Below are 22,714 nucleotides of genomic sequence, written 5' to 3'. Positions count from 1 at the left end.
CCATTGCAACAGAGATTAAGCCATTGCTTTCCCTCATGGTTTTCAGAATTTAAAAGAGCATCTGGGTATGCAGAGGTACCCTCTGAACTTGGTTTGAACATTGACATTATGAAGAGTCAAATATGCCATTTCCATCTAGACTTCAAAGTTTGTTGCTGTCCCGTGAAGCCCAGTCATCGACTAGTATATCACTACTTATTAAAATGGGACATGGAAACGCAATTTCCCAGTACGTAACATATTTCTCAGGAGACATAATGCAATATAGGAAATAGGCAGATGGCAAAATTGAGAGGGAAAATGTTTATTACATCATATGATAGCATATATCACACCATATTATATGATGAGAAATCGCTTATCTGGCAGTGTCCTTTACTCGGCTGCTTCTTTGGCCTAAAAAACACACAAAGACCGAGTTTAATTAGATTGATTAAAATCAGACTTAATTTACAGAAACTTTCTATCACATGGAATGGAATTCAATTTGATTTAATTGAATATTTACCTTGCCACTGTCACGGCTTTTTGCTCTCATCTTGTTGACCTGGGACTCTGCAATGTCTGCACGCTCCTCAGCCTCCTCCAGCTCATGCTGGACCTTCCTGCACTTGGACATATGAGTATTGGCCTGTTCCTCCTGGAAAAAAGGAAAAATAAATCATAGATTTTTAAATTATTTATAAAATACCCAGTGGTTTAGTGTTCATGAAATAGTAATTTGTTTAAATGTTTAGTCCTTACCGCCTCCTCAGCCTGCCTCTTGTAGGCCTTCACCTTCAGTTGCAACTTGTCAACTAGATCCTGAAGCCTGGAGACATTTTTCTTGTCCTCTTCAGTCTATAATAGATTGTGTTGAGGTGCAAATTTGAATATCTGAAATGGTAACAATAATGGACGAATTGGTCATGTTCTTTTTTACGATCAGTGACGGTACCTGATAGGTGAGCTCCTTCACTCTCCTCTCATATTTGCGGACACCCTTAACGGCCTCCACTCCACGTCTCTGCTCGGACTCAACCTCTGTCTCAAGCTCACGCACCTTCAGAAAACAATGAGAAAATAAATGACTCTCCGTATTGTCCGTATTGTCCTGCTTTAGATGTACAAATCACAAGAGGACTTTCATACCCTGGACTCCAGTTTCTGGAGCTGCTTCTTGCCACCCTTCATGGCCAGGTTCTCCGCCTCATCCAGGCGGTGCTGCAGGTCCTTAACAGCAACCTCCAAATTCTTCTTCATCCTCTCAAGGTGAGCACTAGTGTCCTGCTCCTTCTTCAGCTCTTCAGCCATCATAGCAGCCTGGAGAAGAGATATTACATGTTGTTTGACAACAACTAACATTTGAATAAAAAGTAACAACAATTGAATTCAAACCTACATCAGTGATGGCCTTCTTGGCTTTCTCTTCTGCATTCCTTGCTTCCTGAACAGTGTCATCCACTTCACCCTGGACCTGGACCAGGTCAGTCTCAAGCTTCTTCTTGGTGTTCATAAGGCTTGTGTTCTAAAAGACACAACCATTTTAATAACATGCCATATTGATAAAATATCGTGAATGTCTTTATAAATGTAAAATTATTGAAGAGATCGAGATCGCGACTCTTTGCTGTCCTGACAACCAAATGGTGGAATGAGTTCTCTGACGACATCAGGACCGCATCAGGACCGCAGAGAGCCTTTACATCTTCCGCCGAAAACTCAAGACACTTATCTTTAGACTCTACCTTGACTAAAACACTAACAAACCGTAGCACTAACAAATCGTAGCACTTAAATTGTACTTATAAAAGCACTTTTCTATAACATGTTGTTGTCTAGTTACTTGATCTTCTAAAATTGTATCTCTACGTGGAAATACACTTTTTGTCAGTCGCTTTGGATAAAAGCGTCAGCTAAATGACATGTAATGTAATGAAAAGAAATTCACCTGAGAGTGCAGAAGTCCAACACGCTCACTGGCGTCCACCAACTCCTGCTCTGCGGTTTTGCGGCTTCTCTCTGTCTGTTCCAGAGCAGCTCTGAGTTCTTCAATTTCAGCCATCATGAGACCGTTCCTACGATCCACCATGGCTGCTTGTTCCTTGAAGTCTTCCTGGGCTCTAACGGCATCGTCAAGGTGCAGTTGTGCATCCTGGTCAAAACATATCATGAAAATATTCCTATGAATGACATCATATCCATTTACTGACCGTAGTTTGTGGAGCAACCTTCTCTTCTGTTACCTTTAGCTGTGCCTGTACGTTCCTCAGCTGCTTCTGGGACTCAGCAGCCTGGCGGTTGGCATGGCTCAGCTGAATCTCCATTTCGTTCAGGTCTCCCTCCATCTTCTTCTTGATCCTCAGAGCATCGTTCCTGCTCCTCACCTCAGCATCCAAAGTGCTCTGCATGGAGTCAGTGACTCTCTGGCTGTTCCTCTTGATCTGCTCCATCTCCTCATCTTTCTCTGCCAGCTTCCTGTCCACTTCACCCTTAATCTGGTTCAGTTCCAGCTGGACACGGAGGATCTTGGACTCCTCATGTTCCAGAGTTCCCTGAAAACATCAATAAATTAAATATTGATCTCTTTCTTTAAACATGTTAATGTTTGTCACATGATTTAGAATATCTTTTTTGATTTGTAACATTACCTCAGCTTCTTCAAGAGCTGTCTGGATCTCAGACTTCTCTGTTTCCACCTGCTTCTTGGACTTCTCCAGCTCATGGATACTCTTGCCAGTCTCACCAATCTGTTCAGTCAGATCTGAGATCTCCTCTGCAGATGGATACATTTGTTTAGGAGTGAAAACATAATTAATGTTTTCTAACAGTTAAACTTGGGTTGAATACAATTTTACATTTAAATAATGTAGAACTCACGTTGTAAGTTCTTGTTTTCACGCTTCATTGTCTCCAGCTGATCCAGACTTTCCTCATAAGAGTTCTTCATCTTGAACAGCTCAGTGCTGAGAGAACGAGCCTCCTTCAATGCTCCCTCAAGCTCGGCCTGACCCTCCTCGTACTTTTGTTTCCAATCTGCCAAAACCTTAATAACACAATTACAACAGTTCAGTACAGTCTGTAGTACTAAATACATATATGTATATGCATGTGTATATATCACCATCAATGCCACACAAAGTAAACTATGCTACCTTGTCGAAATTCCTCTGCTTCTTGTCAAGGTTGGCAGCGAGACCGTTGGCCCTCTCCACATCGATCATGAGGTCCTCCACCTCACTCTGGAGCCTTTGTTTGGTTTTCTCAAGAGAGGCACACTTGGAGTTCACTGCCTCAATCTGTTCCTCAGCCTCCTGAAGGCGCTGAGCCAGCTTTTTCCTGTTTGCAAAATATAGAACAGCGTTACTTGGAGCTTTAGTAAACAGAACTTTGCGGTAAAAGTGTGAGCACCATTAAAAGAATAGGTCTTGGATAAGGGGCAGGAGGGTCAAGTTAAGTTGGGCCATTATTGTAATCACATCATTTAAGAATCAATTTGAACATATGGAAGCATATCTGCAACAATGTTGATTCAAAACGGAAAATTATAAGCAAAGTCAGTCTGTTAATTAAGGCTAAAATACTTTTTTAACTTGTTGGAATGTTACTCACTTGGATTCCTCAAGCTCCTCAGTGCGCTGAATTGCATCCGTTTCATACTTAGATCTCCACTGAGCCACCTCACCGTTGGCCTTGGACATTCCACGCTGCAGCTCAGCCTTGGCCTCCTGCTCCTCCTCAAACTGCTCCCTCAGCAGATCACAGTCATGGCGAGCAGATTGCATTCCATGGGCAAGAGCATTCTTGGCCTGTTTGTAAAGGTTATCCATTAATCTATACAATTTCTAAATGGGGAAGAAATAAAGCCTATACACACTTACTCAATAGTCTCTTACCTTAACTTCCTCTTCAACCTGTCTCTTGAGCTCCTCAATCTGCTGTGTGAAGGCCTGTTTGCCTCTAGTGAGCTGGGAGACAAGGGCTTCTTTCTCTTCAAGTTGACGGCTGAACTCACCTTGGGTGAAACATGTCACAATATATTAGTTTGGTTTTTTAACATGCACAATAAGTCATTCAAAAATAGCTTGTACATACCATTTTCTGTGAGGAGACGTGCTTTCTGTGCATTTGAATCATTGATCTGACGAACATTTTCATCATTCTTGGTCTTCAGTTCGCTAAACTGGTCCTCAAGAGTACGGCACATCTTTTCAAGGTTTCCCTAAGGAGTAAAAGAGAGATGAGATCATTGATGAGATTGAATTCATTAGATTAAATGCATTATTTACAATCAATTCTGGTGCTAAATAGTATGTCATGTATTGTGTACCTTTGCTTTAGCAACATTCTCCATGTTGCTGGAGAGGTCATCGATCTCCATCTTGTATTCACTCTTTTCCTTCTCAAGCTTCTGCTTCACACGCTGGAGGTTGTCGATCTGCTCACCCAGCTCAGCAACGCTGTCAGCCTGCTTCTTGCGGAGAGCAGCAGCTGTGGATTCATGCTGCAGAGTGGACTCCTCAAGGTCGCGACGGAGCTTCTGGAACTCAGCCTCACGCTTCTTGTTCATCTCGATCTGAGCAGCAGTCGCACCACCGGCCTCCTCCAGCCTCTCACTGATCTCCTCAAGTTCCCTGGAGAGGTCAGCTCTCTGCTTCTCCACCTTGGCACGAGCAGCGCGCTCAGCCTCAATCTCTTCCTCCAGTTCTTCAATGCGGGCCTGTTGGACATAGGCGTTATCTCTTTTTAGTATGCTTTCACTTTTAACAGACACAAATGTATGACATGGGTGCAATAATGTTTTCCTCAAACACAATTTGTCACCTGAAGCTCCTTGATCTTCTTCTGAAGCTGAGCACCCAGAGACTGCTCATCTTCAATCTTGCTAAGGTACTGACTAATTTCAAAGTCCTTCCTGAGATAAGATAAAGTAAAATTAGTTCATGCAGTTGACAAACATTTTAAACAGAAAACAGCATGTTTTTCTTTACAAATTCAAAAAAGTACATTACTTTTTAATCTTCTCATCAGACTGCTGTTTGTCATTCTCAAGATCCATGACAGATTCCTGGGAAAGTTTCAGATCACCCTCAAGCTTTCTCTTGGCTCTCTCAAGGTCCATGCGAAGCTTCTTCTCTTGCTCCAGAGATCCCTCAAGCTGAACAAATAAAAGTTGTCTTTAATTATTAAATTTAAGAAAAATCTTGTTTTTTAAATCCCGTGTTTTTGTCAACTTACATCATCCACTTGCTGCTCAAGCTTGGTCTTGGCCTTGGTCAGAGTGTTGACTTTGTCTTCCTCTGCCTGCAGGTCATCAAGAGTCTGCTGGTGAGCCTCCTGAAGGGCTTTCTTTTCCTTGGTTAACTTAGCAATGCTCTCATCCTGAGAGGCCATCTCCTCGGTCAGGTTCTTGACCTAAGTGTGCAAGAAAGATCTCGTCAATAATCGCTAATCATTTTCATTTTACTTGATATTGTGATTAGATTAATATTTACAAACCTTGTTCTCAGTGGCATGTTTCTCCTTCTCCACTTTGGCCAAGGTAAGCTCCAGGTCATCAATATCCTTCTTGAGCTCAGAGCATTCATCCTCCAGCTTTCTCTTTTTGGCAGTGAGCTCGGCATTGATTTCCTCTTCATCCTCCAGTCTTTCAGTTGTCTCTTTGAGTTTGGCCTCCAGCTGAATCTTGCTCTTGATAAGACCCTCACATCTTTCCTCAGCATCTGAGAGATTATCTCCTTCCTAGCCCATTGAATAAAAATTGACATTAGCACACGTTAACTACTAACAACGTGAAAAAGGAAAAGGGTCTGATAAAGTTTACTCACAGATGCTACTTGCAACTGCAGATCATTCTTCTCCTGCAGAAGAGACACCATCTTCTCCTCCAATTCCTTCTTCTTGGCCAGGGCAGAAGCTAAGTCAGTTTTCATCTTATCATAGTTCTCCTTCATGTTTGCCAGCTCCTTCTCAGTTTCAGCAGTCTTCAGCAGTGGCTTGATCTTGTAGTACACCTTCATCCATGGCCAGTGTTTCACATTCATGAATGACCGTATATTGTACTGGATGGAATAGATTGCTTCCCTGCAGAGTAACAAATAATAATTAACAATTCTGTTTAAGATACTTCATTCAAAATGTTGAACTTTTTTCAACGTGCCTCCTCTCTGTCATCTTAACATATTCCTTTCTCATGAGGTAACCTCTGCACAAAGCCTGAGTCATGGTGACCAGTGATGCTAGTTTTTCATCTCTCATCTCCTCAAGGGTACCCAGAAGACCGGCTTTGAAGAACACCTAAACAAACAAAAAAGAAATTAAGAGAATACAAATCTCAAATGAATACTTCGCGTCAAGTAAAACTCCTCAAAGTCGAATGTGTCTGAATGGCCCCTAAAAATTAGTCTTCATTTGCAAAAACAACTGCAACTTACTGCCGTCTACACGCTATTTTGTGTACAGGGTCAAAAGCAAGGTGCTTACCTTTGTGTGTCCAAATTTGTATTCATCATGAGGAACATCAATTGACCCAAGCAGCTTCTCTGAAGCCTTCTTGTTGTCAATGAACTGGCCCTCAGGAATGACACTGGCATTCAGCACCTTGTACCTTTAAGACACACAAAGAGTTAAAGAGTGAATTGTCAGTTTGTGAACTTATTTTTTTTTAATAAACAATAAAATGTATGAAATATACCTCTGCTTGAAGTCAGCATAGAGAATTCTGCTGGGGAAACCTTTCCTGCAGATTCTGATACCCTCCAGCACACCGTTACACCTGAGCTGGTGGATGACCAGGAAGTTCTCCATGAGTCCTAGGAAAAAGTGTTTTTAGTAATAGTTTTTCTATAGAACATTGTAGTCTCTGACAACAAACAAAAACAAAGACATCCAACATTGTTTAATTATGTTGTCTATTTACCTGGAGTCTTAGACTCATTGGGAATCAGGCAACGCACAAAGTGGGGATGGGTGCTCCTCAAGTTAGTCATCAGCTTGCCCAAGTTCTCCTGTGGATCCAATATGGTAGAAACTGTGAGTTTGAGTATAAACTAAGACACTTAAGGTAGATTTGCTATTTTAAACCTTACCCTAAACTGTGAAGACACAGTCTGCATAGAACCACCCTTCTTCTTGCCTCCCTTCTTGCTACCACCAGTCTCTGTTGATCAAGTCATTTAAGTAAGTTTTTTTAGACCAACAAGTACATTAACATGAAGACATGCTACAGTTGAAAAAATGCATTATTCATAACCATACAATGTGTTTTAGTTTACTCAAGTAATTATTATACCTTCTACTACAGGGGGATACAGGACGGGCAGCAGTTTCACAGAGGATTTCTGGTAAAGCTGGATGACAGACTCGTTCAGTGGATCCTTGTTCTTGTCCAGCCAACCATTGATATTGTAGTCCACGGTACCAGCATAGTGAACCAAGGAGAAGTGGGCCTCAGCCTTGCCTTTGGCAGGCTTTGGCTTCTCAAATGCTTTGTTTTTGCCAAGATGCTGGTCATACAGCTTGTTCTTGAAGGATGTGTCTGTTGCTTTGGGGAACATGCACTCCTCTTCAAGGATGGAGAAGATACCCATGGGCTTAAAGAACATGGGAAGAAGTCTGTGATTAGGATACAAATTAAGTCAGCGTCAATAAAATGACATAGAACAAATTGGACGGATTACCTTTTCAATCAGCTCAATGCAGGCTGCCAAGTCCATGCCAAAGTCAATAAACTCCCAGATAATACCCTCCTTCTTGTACTCCTCTTGCTCCAGGACAAACATGGTGTGGTTGAAGAACTGTTGCAGTTTCTCATTGGTGAAGTTGATGCACAGCTGCTCCAGTGTGTTAAACTGCAAGTACACACATGATCACCAGAAGTTATTTTTGTCATCTATAAAGATGTTTAAGCATTAAAAGCATTAGCCAGGGATGAATTTTTAACTTACATCAAAGATTTCAAAGCCAGCAATATCCAGGACACCAATGTAGAACTGCCTTGGTTGTTTAGTGTCCAACATCTGGTTGATGCGGATGACCATCCACAAGAACATCTTCTCATAGATAGACTTGGCCAGGGCAGGTACAGAGTTCATCACCTGAATAAAAAAAGGGATATAACTTCATAAGTTAACATATTATGACTTTTATGAAATAGTGGATTATCTGCGATTTAAAAGACAGTAATAATCCACTATTTGGTATAACGGATTTAATACATGTTTTTAGATGGTAGTATGTGAATAATTCATGTTTACCTGAGGTACAGTCTGTCCCTTGGTGACATACTCATTTCCGACCTTCACTCTGGGAAAGCACAGAGCTTTCAGCATGTCAGCAGAGTTCAGACCGAGCAAGTAGGCAACCTTGTCCGCCTCTGAAAACACAACAGTGATTTCCTTTATGACATGAACATGTGATTAAGAACTCTATTCCTCTTTAAACTGTTGTTCTCAAGCTACTCACCCTCTGTGCCATCAGGCTCAGCCTGCTCCTCACGCTGTTTTTGCTTGAACTTCATGTTACCATGGTGGAGCACTGCACCAGTCATCTTGTAGATGCTCATCTTCTCTTCATTTGAGAATCCCAGGATATCAATAGCATTCTGAATTCAAAAGATATGTCCACACAAAACAATAACTTTAGAAAAATAACTTAAACGGACAGGATTTATTTAGCATGTATTGTAAAATAAATTATAGTGAAGATCACTTACATCAGTGGCTTCCAGCTCAACTTTGTCATCAATGCTGGCCACAGTGATCTGACCCATGCTGCACATGGGGAAGTCGTAGGGGTTGGTTGTGATGAGACACAGGTCTGGTGATCAAAAAAAGGTTAAAAAGGTCAATACATTGTTAAAAATAAACTAACTAAGTAACAGAACTACAGTAACATCTCAGTCTGTTTACCAAGCAGCTCAGGTTTGTGGGCAGTCATCATCTGGTAGAAGATGTGGTAGCCTCTTTCATCAGGAAGCTGGAATGTCACTCTAGACTTCTCCAGCAGATCTATGAATTGATAATAATTCAGATTTATTTAAATTCTCAATTTGAGTAATTTGTATTCACTAAAAGTATTTTACTTACATGTCTCAATATCAGCACTAGCCAGTTTGCCGGTTGTGCCAAAATGGATTCTGATGAATTTACCCTGTTTGGAAGTACGCGATTTTTAATGTCCTCATACATGGACAATCAACAAAAGGCCTTTCACATGTGTAAAAATTGTTTCATACTTACAAAACGAGAGGAGTTGTCATTCCTCACAGTTTTGGCGTTACCATAAGCCTCCAGCAGAGGATTGGCAGCAATAATCTGATCCTCCAGTGACCCCTGAAATCCAATATCAGAAGTGGTTTTAGAAAATTTATTCGGAAAGTAATCCTTAGTTAAAGAAACGCATATTGTAATAATGAGGAACATACCTTTGATGCGTCCCTTTTGGGTCCACCAACTGAGATAGTTGCAAAGTACTGGATGACACGCTTGGTGTTCACAGTCTTTCCTGCACCAGATTCTCCACTAGGCATAGACAAAGACTTTAAGAATTTGATCAAGATTTTTGAATATCTTCAACGAAGTTGGACATTTTAAATTAACTACACTTACGTGATCAAGACAGACTGGTTCTCCCTATCTGTTAAATAAAGAACAAAATAATTTATATTTCACTATAACAGAAATATCATATATTGGTATATTCTATGTTGTAATGGTAATGACTTACCAGTTGCCATGAACTGGAAAGCGTTGTCAGAGACAGAGAAGATGTGGGGTGGAGCCTCCATACGCTTCTTGCCTCTATAGGCAGATACACATTCAGCATCGTACACTGGGAGCCACTTGTAGGGGTTCACAGTGGCACAGAAGAGTCCAGAGTAGGTCTGAAAGTGATCATAGAGGTACAACATTTAACATGATTTATCCTTAAAATAAAGTAATTTTCAATAGTTATTTTTCCGGGTATTTAGATTTTCTTACGTAGATCATCCACGCCGCATAACGCTCTTTGAGATTATACAGCACAGAGGCTTCGTTGAGATGGGTCATCATGGCCATGTCCTCAATCTTGTCATACTTGGGAGGATTCATTGGAAAGACTTCCTCTTCTTTAACTGTCTTCTCCTGTAACAAGACATGTGTCACAATTAGAACTGATCATATTGAAATCCTAATTGACCATGAGATCTTGTTACCAACCTCCTGAGTGGTCAGGACTTTGACGGTGACTTTGCCACCATCTTTCTTGAGGATTGTGGCCTTCAAGTAGAGCTCCTTAACATCAGCCACGTAGCAGGCGCTCTTGGCATCAAATGGTGCGTTTTGAGCCTCAATCCTCTCCCTCTCTGGCTTACGAAGGTAAATTGCAGCTTTGCCATAAGTGGCCATCTCCGCGTCCGTACTCATGGTGGCGCCTTATGTCTGGCAAATAATTACATTGTAACTGCAATGACTAATATTTTTACCCTATAATCATTTTACTTCAAATACATTGAAGCCATATCCATGTATGATTACGGATGGGTTTCAACTTTACTAGGTTTCAACTACAACTTAACTATGCTCAGACTTTGTTGTTGCAGAGAATACATTTGGACATATTTAGTTTTGTCAAAAAGTTTGGATGGAAAACCACAGACATTAAATGAGTTAGACATATTTTGCATATGTTTAAAATGTTTGCAGATACAAATCATGAATTAAATAGTCCTCCTTACCTGACCCCTTCTCTGTTGACAATATTCCCCCTTCTCTGTTGACAATACTCCCCAATCCTGTTAAAAAAGATCTTATGTTAAAGTAGGTTTCAAATGCATGCAACTTTGCAATTCCCATAAGTATTTGTTAAAAGAAGAACACATTTACATTTATTTATCTCAATTTTAAGAGAAGACAGTATTACCTAAGGCAGGAACTCGGTCTTCAGTCTCACAAGTGGTGCTGTCCTTGAGTTGCCTTTATACTGAATCTTGTTTTGATGACACAGTAAAAGTTAAATATGGTACACCAAATGTGGTAAGGCAGACGGGCCATGATAAAAGATATGTTGTAATTATAACACGTGATGTTTCAGGTTACAGTTTATATGGTCACGGCTTGATTTTTGCCTAATCGTTACTTCAACAGAAGTTTATTTTAGGCTCTTGACTGCTTCTTCACTTTCAAAAAGGTAAAGTCATTTTAAAGATTACTGTTTTGTTTCTTAGCATATTCTATTTAATTTACAGAATCTTAAAGTGTTTTTTAAATAAAATAACATGAGTAAGTCAGGCGTATTAATATATATCAAGTACCAGTCAAGTTTGCAGTTTCTCATTGAGAAAAAAAGAAATATCTATATTTACTTTTTGAATAATTATTTGTAATATTATATTTAAAAAACATTTTATTTAAAAAGCGCTTTAGGATTTTGTAAATGAGAAAACATAATTAAGAAACAAAACACTTTCATATATGGCCATAGCACTAAGCAAGCACAGTTAATATCTGAAATGTAAGACATTATTTATAGAGAAAAAGACACAAAGAGTTTTGAAACACATCAGGACGCTCTTTAATAAAATCCTATGAAACTCATTTAACTCATCTCTTACAAAATGTGTGGCTAGATGCGTTTTGATGAGGGTCACAAGTTACTGTATAGTTCAAAAGTTTAGGCATCCAAAGATGGTTTCTAATAGAAAATGTATAATTAAACCAACTATTAACTCTTGCTCATATAAAACGTTCGGTGATTTGGAGGTCACAACTACATAAAAAACAGCACAGACAATGGAATTCAAGATCAAAAACTATTTTATTGTTGGGGATTTCACATCATATTTTATGATTAGAGAAATATTTCAGACAAAGCACTACTCAGCTGCCTCTTTTCCCTGTAAAAAAACAAAAACAATGAATAAATATAATACATATGCACCAACATGCACATCTTACTTTGTGATGGTTTTGTCCTAATTCTGCTTTTTTCAGTCAGTGATTGACAATTAAAAAGTTGGAATTCTGTTTTATTTAATGTTCATTAAGCTCAATGTTTGTTACCTTGCCAGAGTCACGGCTTTTTGCTCTCAGCTTGTTGACCTGGGACTCTGCAATGTCTGCACGCTCCTCAGCCTCCTCCAGCTCATGCTGGACCTTTCTGCACTTGGACAGATGAGTATTGGCCTGTTCCTCCTGGAAAACAAGAAAAATAAATCATAGATTTTTTAAATTATTTATAAAATACCCAGTGGTTTAGTTTTCGTGAAATAATTAAGACATAGTAATTTGTTTAAATGTTTAGTCCTTACCGCCTCCTCAGCCTGCCTCTTGTAGGCCTTCACCTTCAGTTGCAACTTGTCAACCAGATCCTGAAGCCTGGAGACATTTTTCTTGTCCTCTTCAGTCTGTAATAGATGGTGTTGAGGTGAAAATTTAAATATCTGAAATGGTAACAACAATGGATAATTTGGTTGTGTTCATCAATATGATCAGTGACTGTACCTGATAGGTGAGCTCCTTCACTCTCCTCTCATATTTGCGGACACCCTTAATGGCATCTGCTCCACGTCTCTGCTCGGACTCAACCTCTGTCTCAAGCTCACGCACCTTCAAAAAACGATGAGAAAATGAATGACTCTCCGTATTGTTTCAAAGTCCTGCTTTAGATGTACAAATCACAAAAGGACTTTCTTACCCTGGACTCCAGTTTCTGGAGCTGCTTCTTGCCACCCTTCATGGCCAGGTTCTCAGCCTCATCCAGGCGGTGCTGCAGGTCCTTAACAGCGACCTCCAAATTCTTCTTCATCCTCTCAAGGTGAGCACTAGTGTCCTGCTCTTTCTTCAGCTCTTCAGCCATCATAGCAGCCTGGAGAAGATATCACAAGATGTTGTTTGACAAAAACTAACAAACACATTTGAGTAAAAGGAACAACAATTGAATTCAAACCTACATCAGTGATGGCCTTCTTGGCTTTCTCTTCTGCATTCCTTGCTTCCTGAACAGTGTCATCCACTTCACCCTGGACCTGGACCAGGTCAGTCTCAAGCTTCTTCTTGGTGTTCATAAGGCTTGTGTTCTAAAAGACATAACCATTTTAATCACATGCCATATTGATACAATATTGTGAAAGTCTTTATAAATTTCAATTATTGAAGAAATTCACCTGAGAGTGCAATAGTCCAACCCGCTCACTGGCGTCCACCAACTCCTGCTCCGCAATTTTGCGGCTTCTCTCTGTCTGTTCCAGAGCAGCTCTGAGTTCCTCAATTTCAGCCATCATGAGACCGTTCCTACGATCCACCATGGCTGCTTGTTCCTTGAAGTCTTCCTGGGCTCTAACGGCATCGTCAAGGTGCAGTTGTGCATCCTGGTGAAAACATATCATAAAAAATATTCCTATGAATGACATCATATCCATTTACTGACCATAGTTTGTGGAGCAACCTTCTCTTCTGATACCTTTAGCTGTGCCTGTACGTTCCTCAGCTGCTTCTGGGACTCAGCAGCCTGGCGGTTGGCATGGCTCAGCTGAATCTCCATTTCGTTCAGGTCTCCCTCCATCTTCTTCTTGATCCTCAGAGCATCGTTCCTGCTCCTCACCTCAGCATCCAAAGTGCTCTGCATGGAGTCAGTGACTCTCTGGCTGTTCCTCTTGATCTGCTCCATCTCCTCATCTTTCTCTGCCAGCTTCCTGTCCACTTCACCCTTAATCTGGTTCAGTTCGAGCTGGACACGGAGGATCTTGGACTCCTCATGTTCCAGAGTTCCCTGAAAACATCAATAAATTAAATATTGATCTCTTTCTTTAACCATGTTAATGTTTGTCACATGATTTAGAATATCTTTTTTGATTTGTAACATTACCTCAGCTTCTTCAAGAGCTGTCTGGATCTCAGATTTTTCTGTTTCCACCTGCTTCTTGGACTTCTCCAGCTCATGGATACTCTTGCCAGTTTCACCAATCTGTTCAGTCAGATCTGAGATCTCCTCTGCAGATAGATACATTTGTTTAAGAGTGAAAACATGAACTTTGTTATCTAACGGTTAAATTCGGGTTGAATACGATTAATCGTTTACATAATGTAGAACTCACGTTGTAGGTTCTTGTTTTCACGCTTCATTGTCTCCAGCTGATCCAGACTTTCCTCATAAGAGTTCTTCATCTTGAACAGCTCAGTGCTGAGAGAACGAGCCTCCTTCTGTGCTCCCTCAAGCTCGGCCTGACCCTCCTCGTACTTTTGTTTCCACTCGGCCAAAACCTTAATAACACAATTACAACAGTTCAGTACAGTCTGTAGTACTATAAAGACATATATGTATATACATATGTATATATCACCGTCAATGCCACACAAAGTAAACTATGCTACCTTGTCGAAGTTCCTCTGCTTCTTGTCAAGGTTGGCAGCGAGACCGTTGGCCCTCTCCACATCGATCATGAGGTCCTCCACCTCACTCTGGAGCCTTTGTTTTGTTTTCTCAAGAGAGGCACACTTGGAGTTCACTGCCTCAATCTGTTCCTCAGCCTCCTGAAGGCGCTGAGCCAGCTTTTTCCTGTTTGGAAAATATAGAACAGCGTTACTTGGAGCTTTAGTAAACAGAACTTAAAAGAATAGGTTTTGGATAAGGGGAAGCGGGGTCAAGTTAAAAAAACTGTTTTCATACTTGGGTCATTGTGGTAATGACAAAATTTTAGAATTAATTTGAGCATATATAAGCAGATCTGCAAAAGTGTTGATTCAAACGGAAAAATGTTAACAAAATCAGTCTGTTAATTAAGGCTAAAATAATTTTTAACTCATTTTGGAATGTTACTCACTTGGATTCCTCAAGCTCCTCAGTGCGCTGAATTGCATCAGTTTCATACTTAGTCCTCCACTGAGCCACCTCACCGTTGGCCTTGGACATTCCACGCTGCAGCTCAGCCTTGGCCTCCTGCTCCTCCTCAAACTGCTCCCTCAGCAGATCACAGTCATGGCGAGCCGATTGCAGTCCATGCGCAAGAGCATTCTTGGCCTGTTTGTAAAGGTTATTCATGAATTAAAATCAAATCTAAATCCCTCAACAAATTAAACAACACACACTTAATGGTTTCTTACCTTAACTTCCTCTTCAATCTGTCTCTTGAGCTCCTCGATCTGCTGTGTGAAAGCTTGTTTGCCTCGGGTCAGCTGGGAGACAAGGGCTTCTTTCTCCTCAAGTTGACGACCGAACTCACCTTGGTGGAAAGATGTCATGATATATTAGTTACACATCTTAAAATGCAGAATAGGTCATTCAATAATAACTTGAACATACCATTTTCTGTGAGGAGACGTGCTTTCTGTGCATTTGAATCGTTGATCTGACGAACATTTTCATCATTCTTGGTCTTCAGTTCGCTAAGTTGGTCCTCAAGAGTACGGCACATCTTTTCAAGGTTTCCCTAAGGAGTAATAGAGAGATGAGATTATTGATCAGATTGTATTTATTAGATTGAATTCATTATTGACAACATCAATTTGCTTAATAAATAGTGCATGCATGTTGTACCTTTGCTTTAGCAACAGCCTCCATGTTGCTGGAGAGGTCATCAATCTCCATCTTGTATTCACTCTTTTCCTTCTCAAGCTTCTGCTTCACACGCTGGAGGTTGTCGATCTGCTCACCCAGCTCAGCAACGCTGTCAGCCTGCTTCTTGCGGAGAGCAGCAGCTGTGGATTCATGCTGCAGAGTGGACTCCTCAAGGTCGCGACGGAGCTTCTGGAACTCAGCCTCACGCTTCTTGTTCATCTCGATCTGAGCAGCAGTCGCACCACCGGCCTCCTCCAGCCTCTCACTGATCTCCTCAAGTTCCCTGGAGAGGTCAGCTCTCTGCTTCTCCACCTTGGCACGAGCAGCGCGCTCAGCCTCAATCTCTTCCTCCAGTTCTTCAATACGGGCCTGTTGGACGTAGGCGTTTTTTTAACTTTTGACGAACACAAATGTATGACGTGGGTCCAAAAATATTTCCTCAAACATAATGTGTCACCTGAAGCTCCTTGATCTTCTTCTGAAGCTGAGCACCAAGAGACTGCTCATCTTCAATCTTGCTAAGGAGTTGACTGATTTCAAAGTCCTTCCTGAGAAAATTACAAATAAAAATCACTTAGTTTATGCAGTTGACAAACATTTTAAACAGAATAGTTGTTTTACAAATTCAAAAAAGTACATTACTTTTTAATCTTCTCATCAGACTGCTGTTTGTCATTCTCAAGATCCATGACAGATTCCTGGGAAAGTTTCAGATCACCCTCGAGCTTTCTCTTGGCTCTCTCAAGGTCCATGCGAAGCTTCTTCTCTTGCTCCAGAGATCCCTCAAGCTGAACAGATAAAAGTTGTCTTTAATTAGTAAATTTAAGAAAAATCTTGTTTTTTAAATCCTGTGTTTTTGTCAACTTACATCATCCACTTGCTGCTCAAGCTTGGTCTTGGCCTTGGTCAGAGTGTTGACTTTGTCTTCCTCTGCCTGCAGGTCATCAAGAGTCTGCTGGTGAGCCTCCTGAAGGGCTTTCTTTTCCTTGGTTAACTTAGCAATGCTCTCATCCTGAGAGGCCATCTCCTCGGTCAGGTTCTTGACCTAAGTGTGCAAGAAAGATCTCGTCAATAATCGCTAATCATTTTCATTTTACTTGATATTGTGATTAGATTAATATTTACAAACCTTGTTCTCAGTGGCATGTTTCTCCTTCTCCACTTTGGCCAAGGTAAGCTCCAGGTCATCAATATCCTTCTTGAGCTCAGAGCATTCATCCTCCAGCTTTCTCTTTTTGGCAGTGAGCTCAGCATTGATTTCCTCTTCATCCTCCAGTCTTTCAGTTGTCTCTTTGAGTTTGGCCTCCAGCTGAATCTTGCTCTTGATAAGACCCTCACATCTTTCCTCAGCATCTGAGAGATTATCTCCTTCCTATTCCATTGAATGAAAATACATATTAGCACACATTGTTAACAACTAACAACATTAAAATAAAAAACTGTCTGATAATGTTTACTCACAGATGCTACTTGCATCTGCAGATCATTCTTCTCCTGCAGAAGAGACACCATCTTCTCCTCCAATTCCTTCTTCTTGGCCAGGGCAGAAGCTAAGTCAGTTTTCATCTTATCATAGTTCTCCTTCATGTTTGCCAGCTCCTTCTCAGTTTCAGCAGTCTTCAGCAGTGGCTTGATCTTGTAGTACACCTTCATCCATGGCCAGTGTTTCACATTCATGAATGAGCGTATATTGTACTGGATGGAATAGACGGCTTCCCTGCGGAATAGAAATTGCTGTTATGAACTTTTGTACCTGTGATTTTTTCATTACTTCATTCAAAATGAACTGTTTTCAACGTGCCTTCTTTCTGTCATCTTCACATATTCCTTTCTCATGAGGTAACCTCTGCACAAAGCCTGAGTCATGGTGACCAGTGATGCTAGTTTTTCATCTCTCATCTCCTCAAGGGTACCCAGAAGACCGGCTTTGAAGAACACCTAAACAAACAAAAAAGAAATTAAGAGAATACAAATCTCAAATGTATACTTGGCGTCAAGTAAAACTCCTCAAAGTCGAATGTGTCTGAATGGCCCCTAAAAATTAGTCTTCATTTGCAAAAACAACTGCAACTTACTGCCGTCTACACGCTATTTTGTGTACAGGGTCAAAAGCAAGGTGCTTACCTTTGTGTGTCCAAATTTGTATTCATCATGAGGAACATCAATTGACCCAAGCAGCTTCTCTGAAGCCTTCTTGTTGTCAATGAACTGGCCCTCAGGAATGACACTGGCATTCAGTACCTTGTACCTTTAAGACACACAAAGAGTTCAAGAGTGAATTGTCAGTTTGTGAACTTATTTTTTTTTAATAAACAATAAAATGTATGAAATATACCTCTGCTTGAAGTCAGCATAGAGAATTCTGCTGGGGAAACCTTTCCTGCAGATTCTGATACCCTCCAGCACACCGTTACACCTGAGCTGGTGGATGACCAGGAAGTTCTCCATGAGTCCTAGGAAAAAGTGTTTTTAGTAATAGTTTTTCTATAGAACATTGTAGTCTCTGACAACAAACAAAAACAAAGACATCCAACATTGTTTAATTATGTTGTCTATTTACCTGGAGTCTTAGACTCATTGGGAATCAGGCAACGCACAAAGTGAGGATGGGTGCTCCTCAAGTTAGTCATCAGCTTGCCCAAGTTCTCCTGTGGATCCAATATGGTAGAAACTGTGAGTTTGAGTATAAACTAAGACACTTAAGGTAGATTTGCTATTTTAAACCTTACCCTAAACTGTGAAGACACAGTCTGCATAGAACCACCCTTCTTCTTGCCTCCCTTCTTGCTACCACCAGTCTCTGTTGATCAATTTAAGTCATTTAAGTAAGTTTTTTAGACCAACAAGTACATTAACATGAAGACATGCTACAGTTGAAAACATGCAGTATTCATAGCCATACAATGTTTTTTAGTTTACTCAAGTTATTATCATACCTTCTACTACAGGGGGATACAGGACGGGCAGCAGTTTCACAGAGGATTTCTGGTAAAGCTGGATGACAGACTCGTTCAGTGGATCCTTGTTCTTGTCCAGCCAGCCAGCAATATTGTAGTCCACGGTACCAGCATAGTGAACCAAGGAGAAGTGGGCCTCAGCCTTGCCTTTGGCAGGCTTTGGCTTCTCAAATGCTTTGTTTTTGCCAAGATGCTGGTCATACAGCTTGTTCTTGAAGGATGTGTCTGTTGCTTTGGGGAACATGCACTCCTCTTCAAGGATGGAGAAGATACCCATGGGCTTAAAGAACATGGGAAATAGTCTGTGATTAGGATACAGATTAAGTCAACTTAAATAAAATGACATTGAACAAATTGGACGGATTACCTTTTCAATCAGCTCAATGCAGGCTGCCAAGTCCATGCCAAAGTCAATAAACTCCCAGATAATACCCTCCTTCTTGTACTCCTCTTGCTCCAGGACAAACATGGTGTGGTTGAAGAACTGTTGCAGTTTCTCATTGGTGAAGTTGATGCAAAGCTGCTCCAGTGTGTTGAACTGCAAGTACACACATGATCACCAAAAGTTATTTTTGTCATCTATAAAGATGTTTAAGCCTCATAAGCATTAGCCAGGGATGAATTTTTAACTTACATCAAAGATTTCAAAGCCAGCAATATCCAGGACACCAATGTAGAACTGCCTTGGTTGTTTAGTGTCCAACATCTGGTTGATGCGGATGACCATCCACAAGAACATCTTCTCATAGATAGACTTGGCCAGGGCAGGTACAGAGTTCATCACCTGAATAAAAAAAGGGATATAACTTCATAAGTTAGACAGTAATAATCCACTATTTGGTATAACTGATTGAATACAAGTTTTTAGATAGTAGTATATGAATAATTCATGTTTACCTGAGGTACAGTCTGTCCCTTGGTGACATACTCATTTCCGACCTTCACTCTGGGATAGCAAAGAGCTTTCAGCATGTCAGCTGAGTTCAGACCCAGCAAGTAGGCAACCTTGTCGGCATCTGAAAACACAACAGGGATTTTCATTATGACATGAACATATGATTAAGAACTCTATTCCTCTTTAAACTGTTGTTCTCAAGCTACTCACCCTCTGTGCCATCAGGCTCAGCCTGCTCCTCACGCTGTTTTTGCTTGAACTTCATGTTACCATGGTGGAGCACTGCACCAGTCATCTTGTAGATGCTTAGCTTCTCTTCATTTGAGAATCCCAGGATATCAATAGCGTTCTGGATTTAAAAAATGTCCACACCTAATCACTTTAGAAAATAAACTTAAACAGACAGTATTTATTTAGCATGGATTCTAGAAAATATACTTTAAAAGTTTATAGTCAAGATCACTTACATCAGTGGCTTCCAGCTCAACTTTGTCATCAATGCTGGCCACAGTGATCTGACCCATGCTGCACATGGGGAAGTCGTAGGGGTTGGTTGTGATGAGACACAAGTCTGGTGATCAAAAAAACGTTAAAAAGGTCAATACTTTTGTTAAAAAATAAACTGTAACCTTAAGTAGCAGAACTACTGTAACATCTCTGTCTGTTTACCAAGCAGCTCAGGTTTGTGGGCAGTCATCATCTGGTAGAAGATGTGGTAGCCTCTTTCATCAGGAAGCTGGAATGTCACTCTAGACTTCTCCAGCAGATCTATAAATTTATAATAATTCAGATTTATTTAAATTCTCAATTGGAGTAATTTGCATTCACTAAAAATATTTTTTACTTACATGTCTCAATATCAGCACTAGCCAGTTTGCCGGTTGTGCCAAAATGGATTCTGATGAATTTACCCTGTTTGGAAGGACGAGATTTTTAATATTCTCCTACATGGACAATCAGTAAAAAATCCTTTCACATGTGTAGAAAATGTTTCATACTTACAAAACGAGAGGAGTTGTCATTCCTCACAGTTTTGGCGTTACCATAAGCCTCCAGAAGAGGATTGGCAGCAATAATCTGATCCTCCAGTGACCCCTGAAATCCATTATCGGAAGTGGTTTTAGAAAATCATTTCGAAAAGAATTTTTAAGAAACAATTGAAAATTGTTAAAGAAACGCATGTTGTAATAATGAGGAACATACCTTTGATGCGTCCCTCTTGGGTCCACCAACTGAGATAGTTGCAAAGTACTGGATGACACGCTTGGTGTTCACAGTCTTTCCGGCACCAGATTCTCCACTAGGCATAGACAAAGACTTTAAGAATTTGATCAAGATATTGATCAAGATATTTCAAATGTCTAACTTCAACGAAGTTAGACATTTTAAATTAACTACACTTACGTGATCAAGACAGACTGGTTCTCCCTATCTGTTAAATAAAGCACAAAATAATAAATTATATTTCAACAGCAATAGATTTATCATATAATTATATGTTCTATGTTGTAATGGTAATGACTTACCAGTTAGCATGAACTGGAAAGCGTTGTCAGAGACAGAGAAGATGTGGGGTGGAGCCTCCATACGCTTCTTGCCTCTATAGGCAGATACACATTCAGCATCGTACACTGGGAGCCACTTGTAGGGGTTCACAGTGGCACAGAAGAGTCCAGAGTAGGTCTGAAAGTGATCATAGAGGTACAACATTTACATTATTCATCCTTAAAATGAAGTCTTTTTTAATTTTTATTTTCCTGTTAATTAGATTTTCTTACGTAGATCATCCACGCTGCATAACGCTCTTTGAGATTATACAGCACAGAGGCTTCATTAAGATGGGTCATCATGGCCATGTCCTCAATCTTGTCATACTTGGGAGGATTCATTGGGCTGACATCCTCTTCTTTAACTGTCTTCTCCTGTAAGAAGACATTTGTCACAATTAGAACTGATCAAGTTGGAATCCCAACTGACTATGATTTTTTGTTACCAACCTCCTGAGTGGTAAGAACTTTGACGGTGACTTTGCCACCATCTTTCTTGAGGATTGTGGCCTTCAAGTAGAGCTCCTTAACATCAGCCACGTAGCAGGCACTCTTGGCATCAAATGGTGCGTTTTGAGCCTCAATCCTCTCCCTCTCTGGCTTACGAAGGTAAATGGCAGCTTTGCCATAAGTGGCCATCTCCGCGTCCGTACTCATGGTGGCAGTTTATTTCTCTAAGGTTATGATAAAATATCATGTTAATCTTCTTTTAAAAAAACTATGTTTTCAAGTAATTTCCATTTACAACACAGAATTAAATTCATTCAAATTATTCACTGAGTAAACATTGAACAACTTTGCAACCGAATGTTCCATAGGGAACAAACAAATTAGTATCAAGGAAAGATGTTCATACCTGACCCACTCTATCTGAAATCTTGATATGTATTCCACAATCCTGTTTGGAACATTAATATTTTCAGCTAGTCATACAGGTTTGTAGATGTGTGTTTAACCAAAAGCATTTCCGAAAATATATAATACATTCCCAAAAACAGGAACAACCTATGCTTACCACAAGCTGAAGTCCCCAAGGGTCTGCTACCACAACTGCTCTGTGGTGTTGGGCTGCTTATATTGAACTTGGCTCGCTTACGCAGCATTGGTTAAATATGGGCACATGCCAAATTTGGCGTGTGCTACAGTCATCGATTGAGACAGGTGTTGCTGAGATGTACATCTAGTGTTTGGAATTCCTGCCAGTAAGGCCAAACTTATGTATCATATTAACTAACCCTTACCAGAGAGGTACACATGCATCTGATCCATTCACAATTTTTGCATTTACGCTTAGATTTTCTAAATTCTAAATTGATCCAGCGATTATGTTCATATAAAATGTTTTTTTTAGCTGCACATTGCTATTTGTTGTTTGGTGCATAGATGATGTATGAAATGTTAACATTTTTAATGCGTACACATATCTACACATTTTACTCATGCTTTATGTGTGCAACCATTACCCTGAGACTATATATATATATCTACGCTTTGAGTGTAAATTCTTTACCTTCTGTTACCTTTTGGTTGCAACATACCCCAAGTAGACCTTCATCATTATTATGCATCCCTGTTGAAGTGATCCAAACAAAGTATGATTATTATGCTTGGGAATCAGATTTTACAACTTTCTATTCAGAGCAGAACCTAGGTACTGTAGGATAAACCTTGGTGATGTTCCAGAACTGTTCCCATTTTTAGCAAGAATTATCTTTCTCCATCGGCAAAAATTCATATCCTCGTTCCATCATTACACTTTGTAATAAAACTTTTTCAACACATGATGCAGTGGATTATGCCAC

At 40.3% G+C, this 22,714-nt stretch overlaps 2 protein-coding genes and 1 pseudogene across 2 annotated transcripts; all 3 read right to left on the bottom strand.

Annotated features, from left to right (window-relative positions):
• Nucleotides 1-291: 291 nt before the first annotated feature.
• Nucleotides 292-10,968, bottom strand: LOC119195645 (myosin heavy chain, fast skeletal muscle-like). Its single transcript, XM_037450751.2, has 41 exons — nucleotides 10,882-10,968; nucleotides 10,697-10,753; nucleotides 10,179-10,400; nucleotides 9,960-10,103; nucleotides 9,706-9,862; nucleotides 9,588-9,615; nucleotides 9,404-9,500; nucleotides 9,219-9,311; nucleotides 9,066-9,129; nucleotides 8,889-8,987; nucleotides 8,693-8,796; nucleotides 8,443-8,581; nucleotides 8,235-8,353; nucleotides 7,926-8,075; nucleotides 7,659-7,829; nucleotides 7,271-7,571; nucleotides 7,068-7,138; nucleotides 6,899-6,986; nucleotides 6,674-6,791; nucleotides 6,463-6,586; nucleotides 6,140-6,276; nucleotides 5,808-6,063; nucleotides 5,479-5,721; nucleotides 5,218-5,394; nucleotides 4,992-5,137; nucleotides 4,804-4,894; nucleotides 4,310-4,699; nucleotides 4,075-4,201; nucleotides 3,876-3,994; nucleotides 3,592-3,788; nucleotides 3,135-3,318; nucleotides 2,860-3,025; nucleotides 2,631-2,755; nucleotides 2,226-2,534; nucleotides 1,931-2,134; nucleotides 1,382-1,507; nucleotides 1,132-1,302; nucleotides 938-1,042; nucleotides 745-840; nucleotides 509-640; nucleotides 292-396 (listed from the first exon to the last, which is right to left on the bottom strand). The coding sequence occupies exons 3-41, from the start codon at nucleotides 10,383-10,385 to the stop codon at nucleotides 376-378; spliced, it is 5,796 nt and encodes a 1,931-aa protein (XP_037306648.2). The 5' UTR covers nucleotides 10,386-10,400; nucleotides 10,697-10,753; nucleotides 10,882-10,968; the 3' UTR covers nucleotides 292-375.
• An 865-nt stretch (nucleotides 10,969-11,833) lies between these two features.
• LOC134131236 (myosin-7) lies at nucleotides 11,834-12,816 on the bottom strand. Its single transcript, XM_062562979.1, has 5 exons — nucleotides 12,655-12,816; nucleotides 12,462-12,566; nucleotides 12,269-12,364; nucleotides 12,021-12,152; nucleotides 11,834-11,854 (listed from the first exon to the last, which is right to left on the bottom strand). The coding sequence occupies exons 1-5, from the start codon at nucleotides 12,814-12,816 to the stop codon at nucleotides 11,834-11,836; spliced, it is 516 nt and encodes a 171-aa protein (XP_062418963.1).
• LOC119195644 (myosin heavy chain, fast skeletal muscle-like) lies at nucleotides 12,816-21,591 on the bottom strand (annotated as a pseudogene).
• Nucleotides 21,592-22,714: the final 1,123 nt, after the last annotated feature.

This window comes from Pungitius pungitius, chromosome 6 (genome assembly GCF_949316345.1).
Source record: "Pungitius pungitius chromosome 6, fPunPun2.1, whole genome shotgun sequence".
NCBI classification, from domain to species: Eukaryota; Metazoa; Chordata; class Actinopteri; order Perciformes; family Gasterosteidae; genus Pungitius; species Pungitius pungitius.
Note: the sequence above shows the minus strand (reverse complement) of the source record. Positions and strands in the feature narration are given on the sequence as shown.

What these genes read in the sequence shown, in the direction of transcription:
- LOC119195645 (XM_037450751.2), bottom strand. Translation starts at nt 10,385, where the DNA reads ATGAGTACGGACGCGGAGATGGCCACTTATGGCAAAGCTGCAATTTAC. An exon ending in TAGTGCTGATATTGAGACAT is followed by an intron (nt 8,988 to 9,065) that starts GTAAGTAAAATA and finishes ATCAATTCATAG; the next exon opens with ATCTGCTGGAGAAGTCTAGA. An exon ending in GAGGAGCTTGAGGAATCCAA is followed by an intron (nt 3,319 to 3,591) that starts GTGAGTAACATT and finishes TTTTGCAAACAG; the next exon opens with GAAAAAGCTGGCTCAGCGCC.
- LOC134131236 (XM_062562979.1), bottom strand. Translation starts at nt 12,816, where the DNA reads ATGGCTGAAGAGCTGAAGAAAGAGCAGGACACTAGTGCTCACCTTGAG. An exon ending in TCCAGAAACTGGAGTCCAGG is followed by an intron (nt 12,567 to 12,654) that starts GTAAGAAAGTCC and finishes CGTTTTTTGAAG; the next exon opens with GTGCGTGAGCTTGAGACAGA. An exon ending in AGAGGCAGGCTGAGGAGGCG is followed by an intron (nt 12,153 to 12,268) that starts GTAAGGACTAAA and finishes CTTGTTTTCCAG; the next exon opens with GAGGAACAGGCCAATACTCA.